Source organism: Aythya ferina (genome assembly GCF_964211825.1).
Source record: "Aythya ferina genome assembly, chromosome: 20".
NCBI lineage: Eukaryota > Metazoa > Chordata > Aves > Anseriformes > Anatidae > Aythya > Aythya ferina.
The window spans coordinates 9,172,950-9,198,290 of record NC_140318.1 but is presented as its reverse complement, the minus strand read 5'-3'; the positions used below and the strand labels follow the sequence as shown (position 1 = coordinate 9,198,290).

General features: G+C 53.8%; 1 protein-coding gene across 2 annotated transcripts in view; it reads right to left on the bottom strand.

Annotated features, from left to right (window-relative positions):
• Positions 1–25,341, bottom strand: part of WHRN (whirlin) — a 48,547-nt gene that overhangs the window by 9,960 nt on the left and 13,246 nt on the right. For both annotated transcript variants that reach the window (XM_084494356.1, XM_084494357.1), the window contains exons 2-7: positions 23,937–24,152; positions 14,266–14,391; positions 2,849–3,051; positions 2,490–2,526; positions 1,362–1,574; positions 822–1,034 (exon numbers count right to left, since the gene is read on the bottom strand). In XM_084494356.1, coding sequence (XP_084350482.1) covers positions 822–1,034; positions 1,362–1,574; positions 2,490–2,526; positions 2,849–3,051; positions 14,266–14,391; positions 23,937–24,152 — 1,008 coding nt within the window. The remainder of the gene's footprint in view (positions 1–821; positions 1,035–1,361; positions 1,575–2,489; positions 2,527–2,848; positions 3,052–14,265; positions 14,392–23,936; positions 24,153–25,341) is intronic.

Genomic DNA, 25,341 nt, shown 5'->3' with positions numbered 1-25,341 from the left:
CTGGCTGCTGGGGACCCGCTGGGACAGGGAACAGGCAGCCACAGCTCTGAGGAGGTGGCTCAGAAGTGGCAGCAAGAGCTGGAGAACAGTGGCAGGGACGGCGTGGCAGCAGCGAGTCGCTGCAATTTCTGTGACTGCAGCCTGCACTGCGAGCTGGAGGCACTGGGTGGGAAGCAGAGTTGCTCCCTCCCTGGGGACAAAGGGATGCTCAGCCCCCACGCAGAGGATGGAGCATCTATCTCGTCTCAGGGGCACTGAGAGATACCACGATGTGTCACCCTGTCACCTTATTGCCCCTACAGATCACACGCTTGTGCCCAAACTGCAAGGATCCCAGAGCATCTCAGAATTTAAGTACCTGCAGCGCCCATACAGGACACCAAACGTGTGCAGGATCCATCAGAAGGCAGGCAACGCTGGGACAACACCGTGCCTGCCCCTGCACTCCTGCTCCCTGCCTCCTTCCAGCCCACCCGGCTGCTCTAGACCCTTCTCTCTCTGCTGCCAAGCAAATGGATGGCAAAGGCCTCTCGGAGCAAGGCTGTGCTTTCCAAGTCAGCAACAAGTCATCGTTTTCCTGCCCCTGTAGGATACTCCAGGACCCCTGCCTCTAAAAGCAGGAGTGCTGTGGCACAGCCTGCAGCCAGAAGAGATGAGCCCTGGCAGCTTGTAAGGGGATAAAAAAGCTTTGCAGGAACCCATCGGGGAAGCAGACTTCATGCTGGGGGAAATGCCTGCAGAGCACTTGGGGGAACTGAGTTTGCTGCAGGGCTGCCAGGAGCTGGGGTTGAAGGGAAAAGGAAGAGCTGGAAGAGACTTACCCGGGCCGAGCTGACGGTTGTGGAGGTGAAGTGGCTGCTGGAGGAAGAGACGGTGTCACTGTAGGACATCATGGAGTAGGAGTCAGTGCCAATGCTGGGCCCTGAGGGCTGCCGGGCCTTCATGGACTCGATCTCTCTCTTCAGCACCAGGTTGTCGAAGCGGTCAAGGTCTTGCGGGGAGATCACGCCCCGCACCTCTGAAAGCAGTGAGAACTGGGCCAGGCAGACAGACAACCAAAGAGAGGTTGGAGCATGACCACACTCCCGGGCACGTGAAGCCCCATCCTCCCCCCGTTCAGCAGTGGCAACGAGATGCACGGGCAGGTAACGGAGGAAGACGTTCGGTCCTGAGCTTTACCAGAAGCTCCTCTGCCACCAAACGCCAGTTTTTGCCTCCCATAACGTCCTGCCCCTGGATTTTGCTCTCACACCCTCACCCTCGACCCTGTGCAGACACCCGGAGGTGCTGAGCCACGCCGTGACCATGGCTCTGCTCAGACCCCTGGGAGAAGCTGTCCCTGTCCCCGCTGCAGGGCTCACCTTAGCGTGCGTGTTGAGCAGCTCGAAGAGCGCCATGACCAGAGCATCCACGGAGATGTTGCCTTCCTTGTACTCGTCGAGGTAGTACCCCATGGTGGCTCGCTCCTGCTCGTTCAGCAGGTGCCGCGCTTGCTCCTCCAGCATGACTCGGGTCTGGTTCACCATGCTGCTCAGCGTTACCTGCGAGCCCGCCAGGCCCCGGTAAAACACAGGCTGCGGAAGAAAACAGGGCCTTGGGTTTGGGCACTATCCTTTGGCCAGCCACTGATTTAACAGCAGGCTGCATTCCTTCCTGGCACAGCTGGGGGAATGGGTGCCACGAGAGAAGGCGTCTTGTGCAAAATGCATCTTGTACAAAGTGCACAACTGGCACTGCAAGCTCAAAGCGGGTGAAGAAAGAGCTAACGGACCCAGGGGAGCCCCAGGGACAGGGATGTCCGACTGCAGAGGCAGACTGACAAAAGGCTTCTTTCTCTGGGGAGGATTTCTAACGGAGGAGGTCCCTGCTGCTCCCCTCCCCGGCAGTGTCAGCAGTCAGAGTACAGATATGGAGCCAGACAACATCCCGACTGTCCTGGGGACACTGAAAGGAGCTGAGGCTGGGGAACATGTTTTGCCAAGCAAACAGCATGAAGGCATTATCAGTGCAAGCCACCTGTGAAACCTCCTGGCTTCATTTCCATTTAAAGGGAGAGCACCTTGCAAAGGGCTGGTGCAGAAGGGCTGATGTGGGGCTGCAGGAACAGCCCCGGGTAGGGCCCTGCTACCCTCATGCTGCGGGGTGGGAGAGATCCTGGGATGGGATGGGACGGGATGGGACAGGACGGGATGGGATCCCCACGCCCTTGCCTGTCACCCCTGACCGTGATCATCCCCAGGCTGGGAGGCTCCAGCTGCGCCCCACAACTGGCCCAGCAGTGGTACAGGAGAGGGGTTCCCATTATGCCAGGCTTTGTAGAAATAAAACTAGCAAAGTGAGATAGGCAGGAAAAAGGCTAGAGCCAGCTAAACGGCAGCGGTCCTCATAACCCAACATCCCTTTTACCACCAGGAGCACACCGCGCTCCCTCCCATGGAGAGATGGCTTTTTTTTCACAAGGCACCGAGCTGAGGGCTGGCATCTCTTACCCTGGCTGCTGCCTCCGCAGCGTGATCGCCCACTGCCCTGCGAGGGGGGAGAAGACGAGTTAACACCAAGTGCCACGTGTCCATCAGTCGCCTCCTGGAGCAGTCATCCCCTGAGGAGATCTCTTAGCTACTCTTCTCCCTGTACCTGTAAGCTAATGGGGGAAAGCTCCCGGCCTGAGAGACCAGGGAAGGAGCTCTGAATGGTGCAGCAGCATGCTGCCCACACCTCACCCACCTTACAGGGTGCTGTCGTCTGAGCACCAGCCATGGGGGCCACCCAGCTAAGCACCGGGGGTACTAAGTACCCTAGGGGAGCCCTGGCAGCCCTATTTATTGCGTGGGGTGTAGCAGGCACCTACCCTGCTGCGTTGACCAGGGTCTCTCCGATCTGGGAGCTTGCTATCCACCTGGTCTCGTCCACGGTGGTGCGGGCGTGGGGCAGCCTCCCGATGTCCTTCACCGTCATGATGAGGTGGCGGGAGGACTTGAGCAGCTTCACCGCCTCATCGTGGGGGATGCTGAGGAAGCTCCGGCCGTTCACCTCCAGGATCTGGTCTCCCACCTGCAGAATAAGGGCAGGGTGAGCCCGGCATTGCCCTGTGGGCATTGCTGATAGGAACATGCCTTCCTCTTCCACTGGAGAGGAGCTACTCACCGTACCCTTATGCCAAACCAGGGCCACAGCAATTGGAGAGATGAACTGAAATGAGGGAGAGGGTCTAAGTGCTGGTGGCTGGAGAATGAGCCCTTCAGCCAACAGCCAGCAATGGGGCCAGGCTGTGAAGCCTGGAGGAGCCTATCTAGGATCCCGAGTCAGACCAATCTGCCCAGTCCCCTCCATTAACTAGGTCTGCAGATCAGGTTGGAAACAATCCCCAGAAATACAAAGAAGTCCATTCCCACTCCTTCCTGCTGAGCCGGGAGGCCAGGAGCCATCTGCAGAGGCTCCAAACCCCGGATCTCTGCGTGCAGCCCCGAGGGCTCGCTCTCAGTGTCTCAGCACAGCCCCAGCCCTGTCACTGGGGAGCTGGGACAGCCGGGATTTCATCTCTCCTCTCCCCCCATTTCCTCCCCAGCTGCTCCTGACAGCTTTCATCTTGTGGGCACAGCCTTTGTTGTACTCAGGGGCTTCCTGACAGCCTGGCCATGCTCAAGGCGCAGCGTTCATCTGGAAGAATCTCCTTCATCCCAAGTCCTCTTTTTCTTTCCTTCTAGGGCATTCAGTGCGCTTCTCACTCCCATATCAAAATTCACCCTGTTCCTGATAAGCCACCTCTCTGAAACTGCTTCTTCATATCTTTGCTTAACCATAGGCTTCTGCTCAGCTTTTGTCAAAACACAATCTTGTTTTCTTTACGCTGCGACACAAGCAGAACACGACAGCTCTTTAAATAACTCACCCCCAGCTCGGAGGAGAAAAGGGAGAGAGGGAAGTGCTTCCGAAGCTGAAGTAACAGCACAAAGAGTCAGCACGAACTTTTCATCTCCGTCCATCTCACTCTGCTGCTGCTGGGTCGAGGAAGCCTCAGAGGACTGGGATTAATTCTCCAGACTTAAATTCACCCCAGCCAGAAGCCCCGACTCGCCGCTGCCAAGCCTGCCACCAGCGGGCTGCGGCTCTGCTGCCACCCAGCTTCCCCCAGCGCCACCCAAACTTTGTAGGGTTGAAATAAAGGACACCAGGACTACCACGAGACCTGCTGACTATCCCAGCAGAGAGGAAGCCTCTCCAGGCCCGAGCACCCAGCAGCAGGGCCAGGACGTGCCGCACCTCCCGGGGTTTAGGGCCGGAGCAGCTGCTCTCCAGGCCCGGCCATGCTGGCTGAGGACTGGCACACGTATGGGCCCCCTGCACACACACACACACCCCTTCCCCTTGTTAGGCCTGTGGCAACCAGTTCAGCCAACAAGAACCGGCAGCTTCAAGGCTAAAAGGACCCAGAAAGGCGCTTCCCAGGGGCCTTTCCCTTCTGCCAGCACCCACAAGCCTGGGGCAGAGCGTGACAGCTGCACTGCCCCTGGGTGAGAGGGGCCCTAAGCATGGTGTGACCGGCACCACACAGCCCCCCGAGGGGCGATTTTATGAGAAATCAAGTGGAGAGGAGGGGAAGAGCAGCCGGTGGGGAGTCCTGGGGTGGCCGAAGGACCATGAGCCAGCAGAAACCACTGCAATGTGCATCCCCGGAGGGTACTGAGGGTATTTCACAAGCAGAATCCGGCCCTGGCAGCAGCCACGTTCAGGGACCGACACCAACACCCAGAGGCTGCCCCAGCTGCCACATAACCAGCCAGGGGCACAGGGCACAACCGCAAACATTATCCAGGGCCTCAGGGGGAACACAACCAGCTCACCCCGAGGGGATTCGGAGCCCAGGGCTCACACCGAGGCAGTGGCCACAGCCCGGCTCCACTTGCCCTTGCTGTACTCTGCAGTGCCGTGGTCTCAGCCTCCCGTTTCTGCCAGGTTTACGTACTTCAGTGGCACCAGGGGACCTCCCCCACAGACTGCTGTAGAGCAAAGCTGGCTTAATAGCAAAGAAAACCACAATTACCTTAAATTATGCTCCTCCCAGCAGCGCACGAGGGGAGATTGCAGCAGCCTAATTGTTATTACATTTTGCTTTGTTTTCTTTTGAAATGAGTCTTGAAGAAAATTCCAGATGCCTGTTACAGAGATCCCGGGCCTGTTCTCCCCAGCGGCACCCCCAAACCCACTGCATGGCACTTGTGCAAGCACTGCTGGGGCTATTTTAGGGACCACAGAGGCAGTTTCCACGTGCCGAGGATGCCGGGCAGCTTCCCTCTTTGCTGCCTGCACCGTTATCAGCCACCAGACCTCCACAGTGGCAAGCTCCCCAAACAGTGCTGGCACGAGGTGGGCACGAGACAAGTTATTGTTGGGTCAAAGCAAGTGGCCAAGAAGGGGAATTTAACCCACATGGCCAGGATGTGGAGATTAGAGCACTGGGTCTCAGGTCAAACGTGAGAAAAGCCCTTGGGCTGCCACCTCTGCAGCTGGCCCGGAGTCCAGGCCAGGGCCTGGTGGCCCATCCCCAGACAGATCTCTGGGTACAAGGGCAAAACCTCTCCCCTCCAACTCTGTCCTCTCCACAGCTTGAACTGGGATGGCAGAGCTTTCCGGGAAGGAACAGTATGTGGAGGATGAACATGCAGGGCAAATTCCACAGAGCTTGCTCCTTTGTCCTTTAAATGTTGTGGCTGGGTGTGAGCAAGCCACAGTGGGGACCTGTGTTTGTCCTCGCATTCAAAATTAGCCTCAGCAGGCAGGTCCGGGTGCTGCACAGCTCAGGAAAGCCTCCTGACTCCTGATCACCCTCAGGAGAGCTGTCCCTGAGCACCGTCTGGCCTGCCAGGAGACCTGTACTGGCCATGTCGACTCCTCCAGCCTCGAGCTCCCCTGCTCTGCTCATAGCCATAGCAAATACCTGGCTTTGGAGGCTCATTCGCGGAGCTCATTTTGCTCCTCTGGCCTTGCAAAAATAGATGCAGAGCTAGCGATGGTGCAGGGTCTCCCTGAGAAGCCACAAGGAGACAAAAGGAATTGGAGAAGCTGAGGATTATCGAACATCTGGGAGGGGGGAAAGAGAAGGGAAGAAGATCCTAAGGTGCCTGGAGCAGCAATGTGAGCCCAGTCAAGACCCAGCAGCACCACTCAGCTACGTGGTCAGACTAGAGGTGCCAGAAGGGGCTGGTGAAGGCGGTCTGAAAGAACCAGGAAGAAATCTGCAGCTGGCCAAGACATGAGCGATGCCTCTCGAACGATAAGAGCAGGCACAGGTGAGGGACTGCAACCAACTGCCGAAGGAACACTGCTGCTCAGCCTGCAGTGGTGATTTGTGAAGGATCAAGAAAGCACGCAACAGAAAACATGCTGACGGGAAGGAGTGGTAAAAAACAGCTCGAGAACAGCTCTAAAAACAGTGCACTGGAGATATCCACGTGGATGTGTGACCTTGCTGTGAGTGCATTCCCCGGTACGTCCCTGCCTGCCCAGCAAGGAGACGCAGAAGGGAAAGCTCCAGAGAAGGGAAGTGATGACTGGTGGCGATGAAGGTGCCTGTGAAAGGACAGATTGCAAAGATTAGACCTGTTAAATTTAGAGAAGAGGTGATGTGTGGGGACTTGATGGAGCTATATAAAATAATGCTGGCAATAATGAGAAGTCAAGGGCTCTTGTCTTCCTTTCCCTCTGATGAAAGGACACAGGATGCTGAGTGAGGCTGGAAAAAAACTGAGTGGAGAAAATAGGAAAGGGGCTGGAGCAAAGGCACCAGGTGCACCCCAGATGCACCAGAGCTCAGTTCTGTGTTCAGCCCCATCCAGCCACCTCAGGCTGGCTGCCTCATTCTTCTGGGGACATCTCCTTCCTTTGTGACATGCAAAAGGGCTGGTGGATAGCAAGGGCTGTGGCAGCCCAGGACAGCCCAGTCCCCCAACACCACTGTCAGGGCCTCTGTTTTAACCTCAGCATGGTTCAGCCAGTGCTCTCTGCTTGCTGTCCTTGTAACCATGGTTAATTCGTCAGCTGCACAAGCTAATAATGCGGAGAGATGTTGGAGATGAGAGAGACCCAAAGGCAAGGCTGGGCTGATGCAGGGCCCTGAGCTTGCAGCGGGATGCACACTCCAGGTCCTGCTGCACCTTTTTTCTCCTTTTCTTCTCCTCTGGCTCCAGAAAGGTTCTGAAAGTAGCAGCCCCTGCAAACAGAGCCATCTGCTCTTGGCTCACCTTTCCCTCCTTCGACTTTCCCTGGGGAAGGACAAGACGCAGCACCAGGGATGTGCTGGATTTGGCAAGGTCATGACCAGGAGATGGCAAACCCTTGCAGCGGCTGGCAGGGAGCACGCAGAGCAGAGCTGTGTCTAGATGGGATGCTCACACCTACCCCAGCAGGCTGCAGAGCAGAGACTGACTGCCAAAATCATGTGCCGGGGATGTGAAGCTTCCCTGGTCTGAAAGAAAAGCAGCCTTGCTTCTATGAACCAGCTGGAGGAAAATCCCAAGGCACCAGCCCCACCGGAGCTGATCCGGAGAGACACAGAAACAGGGAGGGAGGGAGCCCAAGGGAAGGCAAACCCCACAGATGACCACATTCCCAACCACCAGACCGCAGAAATACCTCAGGGTCCTTTCCAGATCTTTTCCAGGTCTCTCAGCTTGAACCCAGCAGTCGGAAAATTGCTGACCTCCAACGTAACAAGGAGGGTGAATTATGCAAGTGACTAAACTGCCGAGAGAAATGCACCCGGGTGTAACGGCCATCACCCCATCACCTCCCAGGCCTCTCTAATTCCCTGGGCCATCCACTGGAAGGGATTTTGCTGCTAGCGCAGGAGCACTGGGCTCACTGCAGCACCAAAAGAATGAAGACCCAAATTCGATTAGATACTTTTATTGTAATCATGAATCTTTAATAGTTTCCCATATCGGGGATTAAACTTTCATGATTTTTTTGTTCAAGACAGTTACACTGATTTAATGAACCGTTCTTTAGTTTTTTCTCCTCAAGAGCAGGCCAAAAGGAAGCTGGCAGGGAGACCAGAAGGGGCCCTGGATGAGCCACAACGTTGGTCCCTGTCTTCATTGTTTTTTTATCATTTGTTCTCCATGGCTGTCTGTTCTCGTGTTCTGTTAGTGGGGTGCCCAGCACCAGACCACCTCTGCCTGGTGCTGCCTGAATATTAACAAGGGGTGAGAAGAACCAGCCACAAAATACTTGGATAAGAGAGCACCTCGTGCAGGGGAAAAAGACCTTGCAAAAATAATTGCTGCTGAAGGGCAGATAAGGAATCAGTGGACAGCCTAAACGACTGCAAATCAGCCTATCTAATGGCACACTCCTATTAGGGCAGAAAAGGATTTTTGCTAATTAACATCGATATCTCTTTTTTTCCTCCAAAAGTCAAGGACAACTGGGAAGGGAATAAAAGACTGCAGAAATGCAAACAAACCATCTGTTAAAATAAAGGTTGACTCTAGCAAATGATTTGCTGTATGCACAGGTCCTGACCAGCACGGAATAAATGAAGGAATAGTAAGACACAAAAAAAGTTGTGAAATACCACCCAGAACAGCTACTGCCCTGAACGCTTCAGGGAAGAGTTTCCAGTGGTGCTCAGCAAATGGTGGGGGGACATAACGGGACCTACTGAGTGTCTGATCACTTCTGAAAATGGGATTATTTTCACTTTCTAAAGAAATGTCTATCCTGGAATGCAGGGGCTGAACATAGCGTGCAAAAGGTGGCCACAGAGAAGAACAGAACAGAGTTTAGAAATACCACACCTCAATGATGGGCCTGGCCCCTTCTCTTTCTGGAGACAGACAGAGTTACACGGTAAAGGGAAGCGCAGTCAAGAAAAGTTAATGGAGTTAAGACAAGGGTTCTGATCTCCTCAAGTCCCTTAAAAATGATAAAAATTGGCTCTGGGAGAAACCCAGTCACACAGATAGAAAACCAGGCGAGAGATTTTAAATACGAGTTAATGTTAAATGACGCCAAATTGAGCTGGGAGTAACAGGGCTAGCAGGATGCCAGGCGGTTTGGCACTAGCACCAGTCTTATTTAATGCCACTAATGGGCCAGAAGAGAGGTTAAATTACCCTCACAGACACCACTGAAGTAGAAGGAATCTCTCTCTAGCACAAATCATTAACGAAAGCAGACCTTAAGAAATTAAAAATGCGGGCAGGAGAAAGTATGAATCAATTTACCAACAGCTGAATGGAGACTTGCAGAAAAATAAGGAGGTGCTCAACTGCCCCAGGAGGGAAGTGGGTCGGGGCAGATGATCCGTGCTGAATGAGGCCAGGCAGGCTGCTGGAAGGATCAGACAGATCCGGGAGCGAGGCAACAGAGCAGCAGGTGCCAAGTGCTGTCGGAAAATGTGTTCCTATCCCCAAACACCTTGCAGTACAAATACAGCGAGCAAAGCAAACACAGACTAGACACAGAAGCACACAAAATGTCTCCTGGGGTTCCAGTGCTGCTGCGGGGAGGTTTCGGGTGGCCTCCCAGCAGAGGAGCAGTTTAAGCAGTGCCATGTCCCCGCAGAGGGAACGTCACTGGAGAGGTGACACTTTGCACGCCATGACCACGCATCTCTGCAGTGCATCTCTCGCCTTACAGCTTATTGCCCATGAGGCTCTTTTTACGTTCTCTTTATCGGTATCTTCATCTCTGCGTGGACCCCAAAATGTGAGCCAGTGTTCAAGGGACAGCTTCATGAATGTCACTGCTGATGCAAAATCACTCACCTCTTCTGATTTATAGTCTCTCTTTCTCCTTCTCTTGTATGAGAATATATAGGGATTGTGGCAGCCTCCTTCTACCCCAGCCTTTGTGCTGCAAACTCAATATCGAGCTGTTTGCTCAATGAAAGCTACCTGAAATCTGCTATTTCTGATGTAAAGGTCAAGGAGAGAACAAAAAAAGAAAAACGGCCTAAAAAAATATCCTGACAAAATACAACACGTGGAAAAAATGAATGCGGAAGAAATCAGGATGAGCAGAGTCCCAAGTGCCAACAGAACAAGCTCACCTCCCGGAGGCATCGCTGTGTACGTCAGGAGGGAGGCAAGAAGGACAGAGCTGAAAGCAAACAAGGTTGGCTCGTGCTCCAGCCGCAGCCCTCTGCCACCCGGCACTTCTTCAGCCCGGGAAATTGCACTGAGGCAGCACATTTTCAAGCCCGCCTGAAGAACGCCCTGTCCGAAGGCTCAAGAATGAATAAACACACGGGCTGAGGCCAAGGGGGTGAACATTTAATTACTGACTGCAGCGACGCAGCCTGCTTGCTGCTGGCACCGCACAGCGCTCGGATGGTGGCTGCTGTCCCCACACGGCGTCACCTCGGCCCCATGGTGGCAGCTTAACATGGCTTGTCCCCCTGTCTCTGCACGGGGACCTCCAGGTTATAGCTTCGGGTCTGAGAGCAGCTGCCTTGGTTTCGACTGGTTATTGACATCGTTTTATTTGCCCTTTAATCAAAATCTAAGGGCAATTTTAAAAAATCCCATTACAGCATTCTAAAATTCTGATTTGGTGCCACAGACACAAGAGGGTTTCCTGGGATATTTTTTTTCCCCTAAAATTAAAAATCTGGCAGAGTCAACTCGTAAAAAAAATTGTAACAAATTCAGTATTGCCAAATCTTTGCTTTTTTTTTTTTTTTTTTTTTTTTTTTTTAAAGCAAGTATTGTTTTATGCAAACAATGTCTTGGCTTCTTAGTCTCATCTTGTTTGTCCCCTTGCCCCACAGCATCTCTTCCCTCCCTGTGTTCTTTATAGGACACTGCTGTCCACAGGCCTCTGTCAGGACAATCTGAGGACTGTCCCCAGCCAGCGTAGCACTAGGTATGGCTACACCAAACAGGGCAGAGAAGTAGCTGAAAGGAGAAGATAAATGCAGGGCTTTATGTCAGAGAGAGATTCCCTAAAATCCCTGTCCCACTTAGGCCCCGTATCAAGAGGCCGGTGTTGAATGGTACCAAGGCATCAGTTGCTGAGCTCCAGAGCTGACAGCGAGTTTCCCAAAGTCACCGTGAGTCTGTGACAGCAAGGAACAAGCACCAGGGCTCAGAGACCAGCACCAGATTCAGCAGCTCATTACATGGGGTTTTATTCTCTGCCCCTAAGAATAGAAAAACACTTCTAATGGATGTGGTGAGCAAGAGACGTATCCCAACATCAGAGGAGGCAGCAAAACCCACAGAGGGATCCTCTGCCTGTGAAATCAGCAGTCACCTTTCCACCAACTCCAGCCAGGCTGGGCTGAGCTCGCCCTGAACAAAGCCACAGATTTTCTGTTTGAGAGAGCAACGCGTTACCTGGCGATCGCATTAAGCCATCAGTTCCCTCCTCGTGGTACCACATCCCTTCCACCAGCACCTGCAGTAGCACGGGGAGCTTGTGGATGCAGCCTACACCTGCCTGTGTCTAACAGCAGAAATTAAAAGGCCTTTCTTTATCTCCAAACCTCCAGGCAGTCCTAAATCTACAGCTTGCAGCATACACAACTCGGGGGGGAAGTGTGCGTGTGTGTCTGAAATCACACAAAGCCTGACGTTCAGAAAAGCATCGTCCTGCTGGCACGCACAGATCAGCAACTGGAAACCCGAACAGCAAGGACAGAGGGATGAAGACCAGACAGGCCCCAGCGTGCAGCCAGCGCTGCGGCACAGCCCCTCACGGCGCGCCGCCTGCCTGCACTACGTGTGCGTGTGGTTTTTGTCTTGCCTTTGTGGCAGGCACAACAGGAGAGGTGCAGGGATGGCTGCGTGGTGCTGCTGTGACTGTCTGTGTGCATCTCGCAGCGCAGGCTGGCTGAGCTCACCGGCTGGCAGACAGCAGGAGCGCAGCCACGTGCCCCGTGCGGCTGGGAGTGGGGTCTGGGGCAATGCAGGACTGCACGTGGAACAAACGGAAACAACCTCAGGAAAACAGTGCCACTTTTTCCTTTTCCTGCCTTTAATCTTACCGGCTTTTGGTGTTTGTGAGGTGGAGTCTGACCTGTGGCACAGGGACAGGGGACAAGCAGGTTTGCTTCCAGACAGCTGCTCCCCTGGCTCCGCAAAGCGACCTAAGTGACACACGGGCTCATGCCAGTCCCTCTCCCCAGCTCTTTAGGAGGAAGAATTATCCCATGTTTCTCATCGTCTGTCCTGAAATCCTCGTGCCCCGAGCACTGTCCCTGCTGCCCCTCGCCACCACCTTGTGTCCCATCAACACCGCCGGGGGACGGCTGCGTGCCGGGGCAGGGTGCAGGCGAGGTGCCAGCCCAGGGCAGAAACACAGATGCAGGACAGGAGGGAGGCGTGCAGGGAGCCTGCAGCAGCAGCTTTCACTCCTTGCTGCCCTGCAAGGGGCACAGCCCTTCACGAGCGAGGTTCTGCCTTCCACAAGCCCTTGCACACAGCCGCCGTCAGCACCCGTTCCCCCTGGGCCCAGCTCGGGGCAGTGCTTCCAAGGACAGGCGAGCAGAAACACTGAGATGTCTCCCTGGGATGCTCCCAGTGACCCTGTCACACAGCAGGACCCCAAACCCCATTTCCTACAGAGGAGCTGAGACATTAAGGCCCTGACCCAGACCTCCAAGTTCAGCATTTGCATTGTGGCAGAGAGCTGGCAGAGAGAAGCAGGAGCCTGGAGCAGACGGTTAAGTTCAGAAGTGCTCAGATCACCCCAGCACAGGTCTCCCTCCTTCTCCCATGACCATAAAGGGGACCCTGGTGAGCTCAGTGCCAACAGATGCAACTGGTTTGTGCAAAGCTGCCTGAGGGACGGGATCCTGTCTGTCCCAGCCCTCTCCACCAGTGCCCACCCTCCTAGCCCCAGCAGCCCTGGGGGATGTGAGTGACTTTGTGAGGCCACTGGGACAAAGCTGAAGGCTTAGCCCTAAAGTGGCCAGAGTTGATCAAGGGAGAAACTTATCACTTCGTGATGCAGGGAGGGGATCAGAGGGGACTACCCCTCGATATTCCACAGTCCAGCACAACTTCAGCGGACTGAGGGAGCACCAGAGGGTTTAATATCTGTCCTGTCTTGACTGACACAAGTAGCAGGGAAAGAGCTGGCTGTAAGAGCCCATGGGACTGCACTGGAGACAGCAAAAAGCACACAGTGAGATTGCAGGGAGCTGGGTCTCTTAGAGGGGAGAAAAATGACAGAAAAGAACCTCTGAGTGGTGAAGTAAAATGCTACAGCCCGGGGGGTTTGAGTCTCAAACACACCCCACCCATCAGCAGCACCTGATGTCTAGAAGCTCCCTTTTCAGCTTATTTTACTGGTCAGTGCTGTAGAACAAATAAAAATTTACCCCCAAACACCCTGACCACACACAAATGAGGTCCCAGTACGTCCCATTGTACCCTGAGACCCGGTACAGCAGGAAGGATGGGGGAGCTCTGAGGTGATGCATGTGCATTGTACATGGTGGGATTAAAAATTATTTTAAAAAATATACTAAAAAAGAGATGTAGCACCTCAATTTACAAGAGGTCCATGACAAAACTGTATCAAACTCTGGCCTAGAGCAGTCCAGCCTCAGAAGGGCCCAGACAACCCTTCAGGAACCTGTTTGAGCACGGAGGGCGCCTGCCATAACCCAAAGTCACACCAGCTTAGGCTGCTGATTGACGGGCTCTGCTCCAGCCCCGAGGGTGAACCTGCTGCTTCAGCTTGTTAAGACACGATCCTTGCAGATGACAACGCTGCGGGAGGAAAGTGGCACACACCTGTTCCCACTGCAGCAAGCCTGCCCTCCCCGCGTGGAGGCAGCCAACTGCAGCCCCGCAGGCAGGCTCAGAGCTCCCCGTGCAGCACACGAGCTCCAAACTTAATGGGGTTGGATGCGAGACACGAGGGGAGGGCACAGGACCAGGAGCTTTAATGGAAAACTCCTCCCTGCCAGCTCAGGGAGGTGAGGGTGACTTTCTCCACCTGCCAAGTCTGTGCTGCAGCCTCAGGTTCCTGCACCGAAACCAACCCCAGGCTGTCTCAAGGGGCAGAAATCAGGCAGAAGGAGGGTACAACCTACTCCACAGGCCATAAGGCTGCACTTCTCTCTGCACGGCAGCCTGTCTCCCTCAAGCCTTAGCACCCAAAACGTGCCACCAGCCTGCCCTGAAACACACCACTTACCTCTCCACTGACAGCCCCGCAGCGCAGGAGCAGAGGCAGTTGTGTGTCAGAGCCCTGCGCCTGCAGCCCCGCTGTGTGAAGCTCTCCTTCAACCTGCCCTGGGGTTGCTCTTACCTTTAAGCCCGTGCTCTCTGCTTCGGAGCCTTTGTCCACACCGGTGATGTAGATGCCCAAGGAATATTCCGCCCCTCCTCGGATCATAAGCCCCAGGGACTTCCCTTCATTCAGGACCAGATTGACCTGCAGAGGAGGAGGAGCAGACACTTAGAGGTGTCCGGGAGCTGCACAAAAGCACCTCAGCGGGTCATGGAGAACTTGCAGCACCCGTGATTTGGGTTTGTTTTGTCTTTTCCTGTCTTTCAGTGCCTCAGGGGCTCAAATGGGGCGGATGGGCTGATCGTGCTGGGAAGGTGTGGAGGATGGCAGCTCTCTGAAAACTTGGAAAAGAAGAGAAAGAAGGTGGAAAGGCGCAGGTGACAAATCCAGCAGGACAGCACTGCAATGGCAGGAGGTTAACGCGAAGGAGGCACAAACCAGCCCATGAGGAGCAGCGACATTATTCCTGGAGGGGTCTGGGACCCAGGGAAGGAAATGAAGCTCAGCCAGGGACTGAGAAGCCACTCTGCGGGCTGGAGCCCAGCAAAGGGATCCACCAGCCAGGGCACTGCCAGCACCGCTGGATGCCAGTGCTCCTTTCTCCTCCCTGTATTCTACAAAAAAACAGCCCTTAGCGTTAAGGACTAAAAACATCAACCAAAAAAACAAGCTCTTGGTTTTACTTATGGCAAACACCTTTCCCATCCAGGAGCAGCTCTCTGAGCTGAGACAAAACCCCAAAGCACCGCTGCCACTGATGGAGCGGTGCCAGTCTGTGCTGGCTGTGAACTCCCCCTCGCCCTGCCTGTGCCCTATGCAAACGTGATTGCACAGTGATTACCCACAGCCAGCCCGGCTGGGAAACCGCCCAGCTCGACTTTCTGCCCTTCTCTCACAGGGCACGACTGCAAGGGGCTGCCCCAGGCGCTCTCTGCCTGGAGGGAGCACGGAGAACAAGCAACAGAAAAACTGCTCTGGCAAGGACTTTGTTGCAACTGCTTTACCAAGGAACACCACAGAGGAAGGGAAGAGCTGCTCCAACCCCAACACATCCTGCTGCCTGTCCCTGTAAAGGACCTCGGGGCTTGCAGAAGACCCAGTGGCACTCCTGCAGCAGGGGCAGTGCCCAACGCTCCCCATCACTGGCAGAGGGGCAGGCACCAACCACTGCTGCGAAGTTAAATTCCCCTCCAAATGCAGCCCTGCCTGTACCCTGGATTGTTCCGCTCCCAAAACCCAGCTCAGGCACAGAAATGTGATGTGCAGGTACTGACTGGGGACACCCAAACACTCAGACACGATCCGGTCACCGCTGGAGCCACCAGCACAGCCTCGTGTTCCTGAAGCCTCGCTCCTACAGGTACCCGTGGTCCCCTCCATCTCACCCACCAGGACACCTCGCCCGTCCTCAGAGCATCCTGCACAGAAGGCATTCAGGAACCGCTTGCACAGCCACGTGCCTGATTGTCTCTCATTAATAACACCAGGGCAGATGTTCCACCTGCGCTGCTCAGGACAGCAGCACATACCACAGCAGATGCTCAGCGCTTTCCGCAGCGCTCTGACAGCAGCAGCACCGTGCAGCACCGCCAGCTGCCCGCCTCCACCTCCCCTGCCCGCAGGGCCCGGTGCTGGGTGAAGGTTCAGGTGAGAATTTAGAGGGGATGAGCAAGCCTGTGTTTAGCTCCCGTGGGGGGTCTCAATTTAAAACAGCCTTTGTGCAGTCACGGCGTGACATTTTCTAAATTAATAACTCCAGGTTGGTGGTGTTATTTTTTTTCCTTCCCTCTTTTGTCCCAAGTTTCAAGCCGATTCTGGAGAAAAACAGACAGCAGGAATAAAAACAAATGAGAGAAGCCAAGACGCATTTCATACTGGCAGAAACAACCAGAAGCAGGCCTGCTTGTGAATGGGTTTTTATATTTAAACTCTTCATCCCAGTCAAATCAAAAGCTTTCACATTTACCTGGATGCAAAAGTCATTTCCAGCTTCAGTTCATTAATTAACCTGCCTTTCTGGAGGACACCGCATTATGCAGAGAATTCAGCCCAGCTTTAGGGAGACTGGCAATGAAAATCCTTTTTATCTGGGTGGTTAAGCAGCCGCAGGACAGAAATCTGACTAGGGACTGGCAGGGAGTAGGAACTGCAGAATTATGTACTTTATGACATGGATGCCAACACAGTCCCTGCTTTTCCATACTGAGATCACAGCCAGCTGGAAACTCCACTAATGCCTCATCAACTTGTGCTTTGTGGGGCCGTGGGTCAAAGCAGGGTGATCCCACAAACACTCTCAGCACAGCACCCGCTGCTCGCACTCTGAGAATGGCTGTGCCTCGGCAAGCGAGGTGCAGGAGCTGTGGGAAGTTATCCACCTGCATCGCCACCCTCGTCTGAGGCTGCACAGAACTGAAATCCCCTGGGTTAATCCCTCACCTGCTTTGCAGCGCACAAATTGCTGGAAACAATTTTCGGATTGAAGCATTATAAAGGAACCATAAAGACACCTTCATGCTCCAGGCTGCAGAGGAAAGCTGGCAGACAACCTACCCAGCAGAGCGTTTGCCTGTCAAAATCAAGGGCAGTTTAACTTTTTGTTTTTGACATTAAAATGTTGCTCTGATAGAGCCATTGCATTACAGAAGTTTCACTATTTTTTTTAAACCAGAAAAACATTAAACTTTTCCAAAATCTTTCTCTTTTCTCCCCATTTGCCCTAACAACATTCAGAGTTTGCCTCCGAATAGAATTTCTTCACCACACCACTGCAATATATTTCAAAAACTCCTCAACTTTGATAAAAATGCACGTAGCAGCAAAGCACACAAAACCACAGATCAGGGTGAAAATAGCCTGGTGCTGGCCAGTGCATCCCTCTGTGCATTCCTGAACAACAAATAAATTCACCAGCACTGCACTAAGGCTAGCAACGCAAGCAGTAGCTCAGTATCAAGACATTTACATTTCCTTTTAACACTGCCCGAGGGATTTGGAAGCTCGTCTCCCCATCCCAGCATCATCGAATTGAGTAAGAGATACTCCTTCAAAGCTGGTGTGGTGCTGAGAGAGATAGTTTATATCCACACACGTACCAGGAGGATCTAGTCTTCAAGAAGCAGCAAGTGGAAAGCAGTGAATACAGCCCCGAGCAATAAAGGTCTGAAAGACCTTCTTCCCTGCAAGCTCCAGCTGTATGGGAAAAAAATAAATTAAAATAAAATGCACTACTTAAAAATGTTACTGCTGGCAATCCCCAAAAGTTTGGTTGTTGAAGGCTTAATTGCATTTCTTAATTAACAACTACCTACGCCTCTCCAAATAAAGGCTGCAGAAATTGCAGCAGAACCTCAGGCTGCTGGGAAAGCATCACAACAGCAGGGGCTGGAGGAAAAAACTCTGAGAGCATTTGGCTTATTGACAAACGGCAGATTTAGGGAATAGCTGAGAAATGAAGCGAGCACACGCAGGCAGGAGGCTCGGTTTGATCAGACAGAGGACGGGCGAGGCAGGCAGGAAGGAGGCGCAGGGAGATGGCGCTCCAGGAGCCAAACCCCGCGCTAAGCCGATTGCCAGGATGAAGCCCCTATCCCTGCTCAGGGGCTTAGGGATAAGGAGGAAGGCAGTTTGCTGAGTTTCTCAAGGGCCTGCTGCCTCCAGGAGGCTGTCTGCAGGGATGGGGCCTGCCACAGAGATGCTGTGAGGCTGCCACTGGGGATGGCATCGTCACGCCACCTCCCACAGGCATGGGACTGTCCCCAGACATTGCAATGCCCACCGAGGGCACCTCTCATGCTAAAGCCCAGGCTGCGAGCACGGCCACAGGGTGGGATGGAGGCTGTGGCACGGCCGCATGGCACGGTCCGAGCCGCGCTGTCCCTGTGGCTACACAGCACCCACCTCCTCCCCTATGCTTCGCCAGGGCTGAGGCCAGCCCTAAGCTACCCCTGCACGTACAATGCGGCATTTGGAAGGTCAGGGACACAATTTTAATCTCAATTTCAGCACTGAAACATCTGCCTCCTGCTGCTGCAGGAAATGAAGAGGAAAAAAACCACATAATCGATAAGGCGTTTGCTCTGAGTTGATACTTGCATGGGATTTCTTTTCTCCCGGTTTATGAAATTACCTGTTGACAGATTCAATTTTACCATTAGAAAAAGCACTTTCAGACAAGAATTGCTCTGCATCAGTACAATTCAGCGCACAGCTGCATGACAGACCGAGGAGGTTCTACCCGTGCCGACAGCTATTTCCATGCCATTACTGCTAACACGCGACAAAAACAACACTTAAGGGGGCTCGTGGGGCTCATCTCCCCTCCTGCTTACGGAGGGAACCCCACCGCCTCATGTCTGCACACCGTGCCGAGGTGTGAGCCCACCTCCTGCGGCCCAGCGGTGACACCCAGCGCAAGGGGCCAGGCAGGCCAAAACAGCAGCACCACACGACGGCCATCCACCCAGCTGTTGTTGAGCCCTGCTGGGACCTGTAGTCATCATGGCTTTGGGCATAAACATCGCTTTTGGGTGTTGTTTTTGCTCAAAGTGCCTGAAGTAGCAAAAGACAGCACCACCAGCATGGGTTGACCTGAGGGCCGTGCTGAGGCAAGGCCTGTCAGGGCAGTGCGGCCCAAGGCAGAGGGGTAACTTTTACCCCAGGGCCCAAGGGACCAGCCACCCATGGCACACCCTCCAATCTCCACAGAAACCCTGCAGGCAGGTGGGGAGGTGACCACGAGTCGGCAAGTAGCCTGGGCAGGCCTCTAGCCACAGACCCAGCAAGGTCAGAGCAGGCAAACAGCAGGAGACGTGGGGAGCCGGGTGGCTCCGCGCTGCAAACGTCATCACAAGCCGAGAGAAAGAAATCCGTCCTTATCTCCTGCATCTCTTATCCTTCATGCTCAAGTAGTCACCATTAGCCTCCCGAAAGCATTCAAGCCACGCAATGTTATCACAGATGTATTTTTCCTTTTGTTTTTTGTTTTTTTTTTTTTTTTGGTAACAAACATAGCTACTTTTGAACACAAAATTGCCTGGAGGCAAAGAGACATTCTCATTCTCTTCTTTGAGTATATTTTTCTCTCTTTTGCTGCACCAAAAGCATAAAGGAATAAGCAGCTCCCCTGGCAATCGGCACATTAGAGCAACAATTCAGCTGATGAAATGGCATTTCTTGGGGAATTAGCAGTGCAACACTTGCAGAGCATTTCGTCTTCCTCCCAGCTCAGCAGCACCTATGAGTTTTTGCTGGCTGATGGTTTCCAAAGTGCTTTTAATGAAATAAGCTGTTGATCCCAGAAGTGCATCAATGACAATACACAGCATAAGTGGTCTTTGATGTTGTCAAAATCCCAACGGTTTGAGCCTGAACAGATCATAAACATTAACCTGCTCTGAAACGTGGGGTGACCACTGCAAGCAGGTCCCACCTCCCCAGCAAAGAGTTTGCTTCCTCTGTTGGGATGCTACTGGGGGACTGCGTCCTGCTGCTGTGCCTGTCCTGGAGATGGACGGCACCAGCAATGTCCCCTGAGCTCTGCAGCACTGCAAGCTCTTCATTTCAAACTAGCTACTGCCCGCCATCCCTGGCTACTTCACCTACAGGGAAGATGTGCACAGGGTGCACAACTAACCCACTTGTTCTGGCTGTAGGGAAGGCTGGCTGTTTGTGACCACAGGAAACAAGTAACAGGAAAAACTTGGAAATACGGCCATCTCTTCAACCATGGACATGGAAAGCATCGAGATTTGTAACAACTTGCACAACCACAGGTGCATACATGCCTGCATCTCCTTCATCCCTCCATTCCCATTAACTCTTGCACCCCTTGTGCCTTCTCCTGAGATATTACTCATACTAGGTCAGGTCTACACTGAGTGATTGACCCAGGTCTTAGCATCCACCTCCTGCTTGTCCATGCAGAATAGCTCCTGACCCAAGCTGCATTTTGGCCCAGAACCCCTGCCTGGAAAGGAGTGTGAAAGCAAAGTCAGTGGACAGCCCCCTGGTAGCTTCCCAAATCCCTATAACTCTTCCTTTCACAGCCGAAAGCAAAGGAACCCCAGCGTCCACACAAAGATCCGAAGCCAAGGGTGAGCAAAGCACCAGCAGTGCTGGCTGCCTTCTGTGCTGAACCTGTGCTGTAGCAAGGCTCCCCGAGGAGGTGAGCCTGCCGGTGAGCCGAAACCCCCCCCCGGCCCAGCCACACACCGCTGCAGCCCATCTGCTCCGCGCCCCCACCCACCGCAGGCCGGGTGCCGCCGATGGCAGGCAGCCACGCACCCGTCCCTCCGCCGCCAGACAGATCGCTTACGCTGCCACACGCACACCAGCAGCAGCGGTTTCCATTTCAAGCTTTTTGATAATGAATGCTTCTGGCTGCAGATAAGCAAACTTGTTAAACTACGCTACAAAAATCCATCCTTTCAACAGGAACAGCAGCGCTGGGGAAGAAAGGTAGCCAGACAGGGATATCTCTATTGCCTGATGAATGCAGGACGCCTCCACCAACCTCGAATTTAACCTTACAAAAGCTGGAAACATCTCCTTAACCACGGCAGCACTGCAGGTTTACTGAACTGTAGCAAAGCATTAACAAAGTTCCTGGTTTACATCCTCCTGCCATAGGGCTGAAGCCTGATCTCTGCCCATTTTCCCAAACAGAGCCTGCTAGAAGAGCTTTTGCGTGTGTTGCAGGACATTCAGATCGATTAGCAACAGGAGAGGGGGGTGGAAAAACCCACTAATCCCCAGCCTTGCCCTTAGGGTGTAAAGCCATCCAGAAATCAAACAGCCCACAGGGATACCCGTCAATTCCAGCTGACTGGGCTGAATTAACCAGGGATACGTTGCATTTATTTGCATGGTATCTGTGAACAGAATAACCCCATTTATAACAGCAATATATAAACAAACACAAGTGGAAAAGAAAAAAGCTGGAGGCAGACTGCTCTCCTGTTCTGGGGCATATTTTCATCTCTCAGTGGTGCACAGAAACGGCAGGACAAAACGTCTCTGTAAATTCATGCCCTGAGGCACGTGTTCAGACCAATAATGTGCAGTCACACCAAACAACCCCTCTCACAGCCACTGGCCAGCTTGGGGTCTCGCTGCCAGCCAGCCTTTGATGATGGTGGGGCTTGCTTTCACTGCCCCACATCACGTCTGGAGGAGCCAAGGGCCAGGCACAAGCTGCATGGGGCTCCTGCACTGGAACACCACAGCCCACAGCTGCTGGTAAAAGGGGGTATATGGCCAGTGGGGTCCTGGGGGTCAGATGGGAACAGCAGTGGCAGCTGTGATGAGCCACATAGGAGCGATGCCAGGAGAAGGTGGAGCAGGTGCCTGCTCTCATGATCCAGCACCACCCTCTGTATCAGATCATTACAACCCATTTCCGTGAGCTTCAAATATTTTCTGCAATTGCAATCGACTCTTCCCCAGGTAATAGAGGGGTGCTCATGCCCTGCCCTGGGATCAATGCGTGATCCTCCATTAGAAGGAGTTAAAGGGTCCAGCCTGCAGGAAGGCAGTGCCAGGGAGTGGAAGAACAAGCACAGATTTGGGAAAAGCCAGGCACACAGCGAGGCTCTTCACTCCTCATGGCTCGGCAAAGAGCTGCTGAAGGCAGCATGCCACGAGCTGGGAGCACCACGAGGCCTGGGCACCGCACCCAAGGCTGGCAGATCTCCCCAGTGCTCTGCAAGTGCAGCGCTGCCACAACGAGGCATCACACTACGGCACCAGAGCACAGCTCAGAGCGAGGAGTACACCGAGGTCCTGCAGCCAGGCTGAGGCCAGGATGGTGCCACACTTGGAGCTAGGGCCCCTTGCACCTTGGGAGTGAGTTTGGGCAACAGCATCCAAGCCATGAATCCTCTTAGAAGTTTAACGTCACCTTCATTCAACTTGGCTTGAATTCCCTTCCAAAGCAAATGAAGCTACAGTAATTAAGGCTGGTTTAACTTGCAAAGTTCACTCATTTTCTTGTGCAACCCTGCGATACAGCTCTGTTGAGCTGAGGATGACAGCAGAGAAGAAGAGGGTGCTCTGGTCTGACAGCAGCTCATGCAGCAGCCACACTGCCAGAGAGCCCCACAGCACCCACAGCACCCCTCCCTGGAGATCAGATGCTTGGGAAGGGACTCGCACAGCTGCAGGCTTCTGAGCATCTCATGTTGTTGCACAGCAAGCTGGAAAGGAACTACGTGCAGAAACACCCCCTACCTGCAGCTTCAAAGAGCCTCTGCGTGCTCTGCAGGGGCTGTATCAAGGTGACACGGAGTGGTAGGGGGTGGGGGACACCAGCAAGCCAGCAGCAGTTTCTCTTCTTAAAGTAAAAATAATGTGCCCGTCTCCCTTGTGGCCCACATGAATATTTCATCAGCAAACTGCCTCGTCCTGAATTAGATTTTTCCCTCTCTGGCTGAGTTGGGAGGCCCCAGCTTACAGCTTTCCAGGCTGAGCTGAGGACATCTGGGGCAAACAATCGAAGTGTTGGGGGCAGCCAGAGTGATCTCAGGATAACCAGAAGGAAATATGTTGAGGTTCCAGGTAAATCCACGCCTTTGGGCAGCGCTCACTCCTGTGACAGTACCTGGATGTCCCATGAACACCAGAGAGGCAATACCATGGGACAAACAGGTTCCCTATCCATCATCAGCATCTGCTCCTCCAGCCCATGCCCCATTGCGAGGGCATCATAGCGCTGTTCCTCTGCATATGCAACGAGTCTCAAGGTCTCTGTGCACAGAAAGCACAAAGTAGAAGAAAACTAAATCCCCAAAATGAGATATTGCACAATGAACACACAGCCAGGTGCCCTCGCTTATTATATGGCCTGTCTCAAGGGATGATGGGCTTGTGGACAGAGATGAGTACTGGGAATCAGACACGCTGATAAGCTTTCTGTTCTGCCACAGGCCCACCACTGGTCAGACCCTGCCAACTCCCCTGGGCACCAGGATGAAAATCCTTCCCCTTCTGCTTTATTTTCACTTGCCAGGGCTTTGCACAGGCACTGCCCAGGCCCCTGCTGGCTCTGCTCACCTCTCCCCAAGACAAAAAAGTAAAGTATCTGTTTTATTTTATAGCAACTTTGGAAGAAAAAAAAATTGTTTGCTTGTTTGTTTGTTTTCCTCTACTTGGGCAAAACTGCCAAGGTACCCAAGAAAGCTTGATGGAAACACATGAGTAAAGATGTGAAAGGCCAGCAGAAGGGCAGTAATGTGCATTGGGATCCAGCCCTCTGCACCCACAGGCCCTCCCGACCAGGACAGGTCAGTCTCCCGCTGAGCAAAGGGCCTCCAGCCAAAACAGCAACCTGCCTGGGAAAAGCCTGACAAGCAATTTCTCATTTAACTGCCCTGACAGCACTCTCACTGCCAGACAAGTCCGTGTCTGGACAGCGCCTCATCTCCAGCTCAGGAAGGATTACGGGCTCAGGCTGTACTTGCATCAGATGGGACCAAAACCAATCCGTCTTGCCTCACACAGCTCCCCAGTGGAAACCGAAGGAAAGCTACAGACCCAGGGAGGAGAATGGGACACAGCATATCCTGCTGGACAGGCTGCCCTAAGGGAAGCCAGAATATGAGAAGGGAAATCTACAAAAGCCACGAAGAGGCTGCCACTCACACTGTAACCGTGGACGGGCCCGTAGGGGGGTGGCTGCCCCCCCAGCTCACCTTTTTCTCGTCGCCCTCCTGCAGCAGCTGGAGGTGGCTCCTCTTCTCGCTGTCGGTGCGCAGCGAGCTGTTCTGGTGGTGCGGCAGGCCCAGCGGCGGGGACACGCTGCGGCCCTGCGGGTCCACCCAGGTGTAGATGTGGTTGGTGACATAGCCCCCGGGGATGCGGCCCACCGAGTGCACGGAGAGGTTCAGCTTCTTGCAGCCTTTCAGGAGCTGGAAGACAAGCCGAAGACGAGAGAGGTTAATGCCCACGGAGGCACGGGACGACCTGGCTCAGGGCTATGGAGTGCCACAGCTTCGTCTTTTCTTGAGAGTGAGAGAGCTCTGTTGGTGGCTGCAGCGTGGCTGGAATGACTGAGCTATAGAAAAAGCTAGTGAAAGGTCTGGGATTTTTATATTCTCTTGAACTACAGCAGGCCCCAGGCCGTGCTGCTGCTGCCAGAGCAAATACGCTCTCCCCACCAGCCAGGCAAAGAGCAGCTGAAGCAGAGTCCAGGAGGCAGGCTGGGCCGTGCTATGCCTGGGTTGCGGACTGAAACCCAGACTGAGCCTTTTTGGCAGCCTCAGAACGGGGTCAGAGCAGGGCAGGGGTCATTGCTTGGGGAGAACAGCACTGCTGGTCCCCCCCAGCTTGGTCCCAAACCCCATCCTGCTGCCAGCAGCAGGCACCGCTCAGCGATGCACACAGAAATTCTGCCTCTGTTGCCATTTCGTTACCAGCCCCCCTCCCAGCACAAGCAGCCAATTAGCGAGTACAGTCATTAACAAATATATAAATCTGTTTAAGACAGCAGGCACCAAGCTGGCCTTGAGATCCAGATAAGGCCATTTGCAATTGCTCCTCTGACTCCCCAGCTTCCACTGCGAGGAGCTGACAAAGCTTTTATCAAAACACCATTAACATTACAGGAGCCCTCCCTGGGGACGGCTCCAAGTGCTGATCCCTTCTGAGGCCTCGGAAACATCAGCACCCGGGACCTGCTCTCATAAAGGAGCTGCTTTGTTTTCTTCCATACGTGCGTCCTTGTGACGAGATGCCCCCGCAAGGTCTCCTCTCCCCACCGAGCAAAGATCGTGATGGGGAAGAACGAACGGCAGCAGCTCTTGGGGAAGGAGGAATATCGTCAGTAACGCCGGGCTGGCCGGGCCCCAGCTCTGACCTGGCACCGCTCCTGGTCCTCCCTGCCAGAGCGAGAGGATCCAGCTCGCCAATTCCCCGCTCAGCATCTCCGTCCCGCACAGCAGTTCGGTCACACGCTCCCAAGGTCACCGCGTGCCTGGAGAGCTGAAGCGAGGACCACGAAACCAGCAGCCCCAGCAGGACAAGCACAGAGAGCTACATCAGCCCGGGCTGCTTGCTGAGCCTGTCCCCATCCCTTTAGCTCCCCCAGACCCTCTAAAA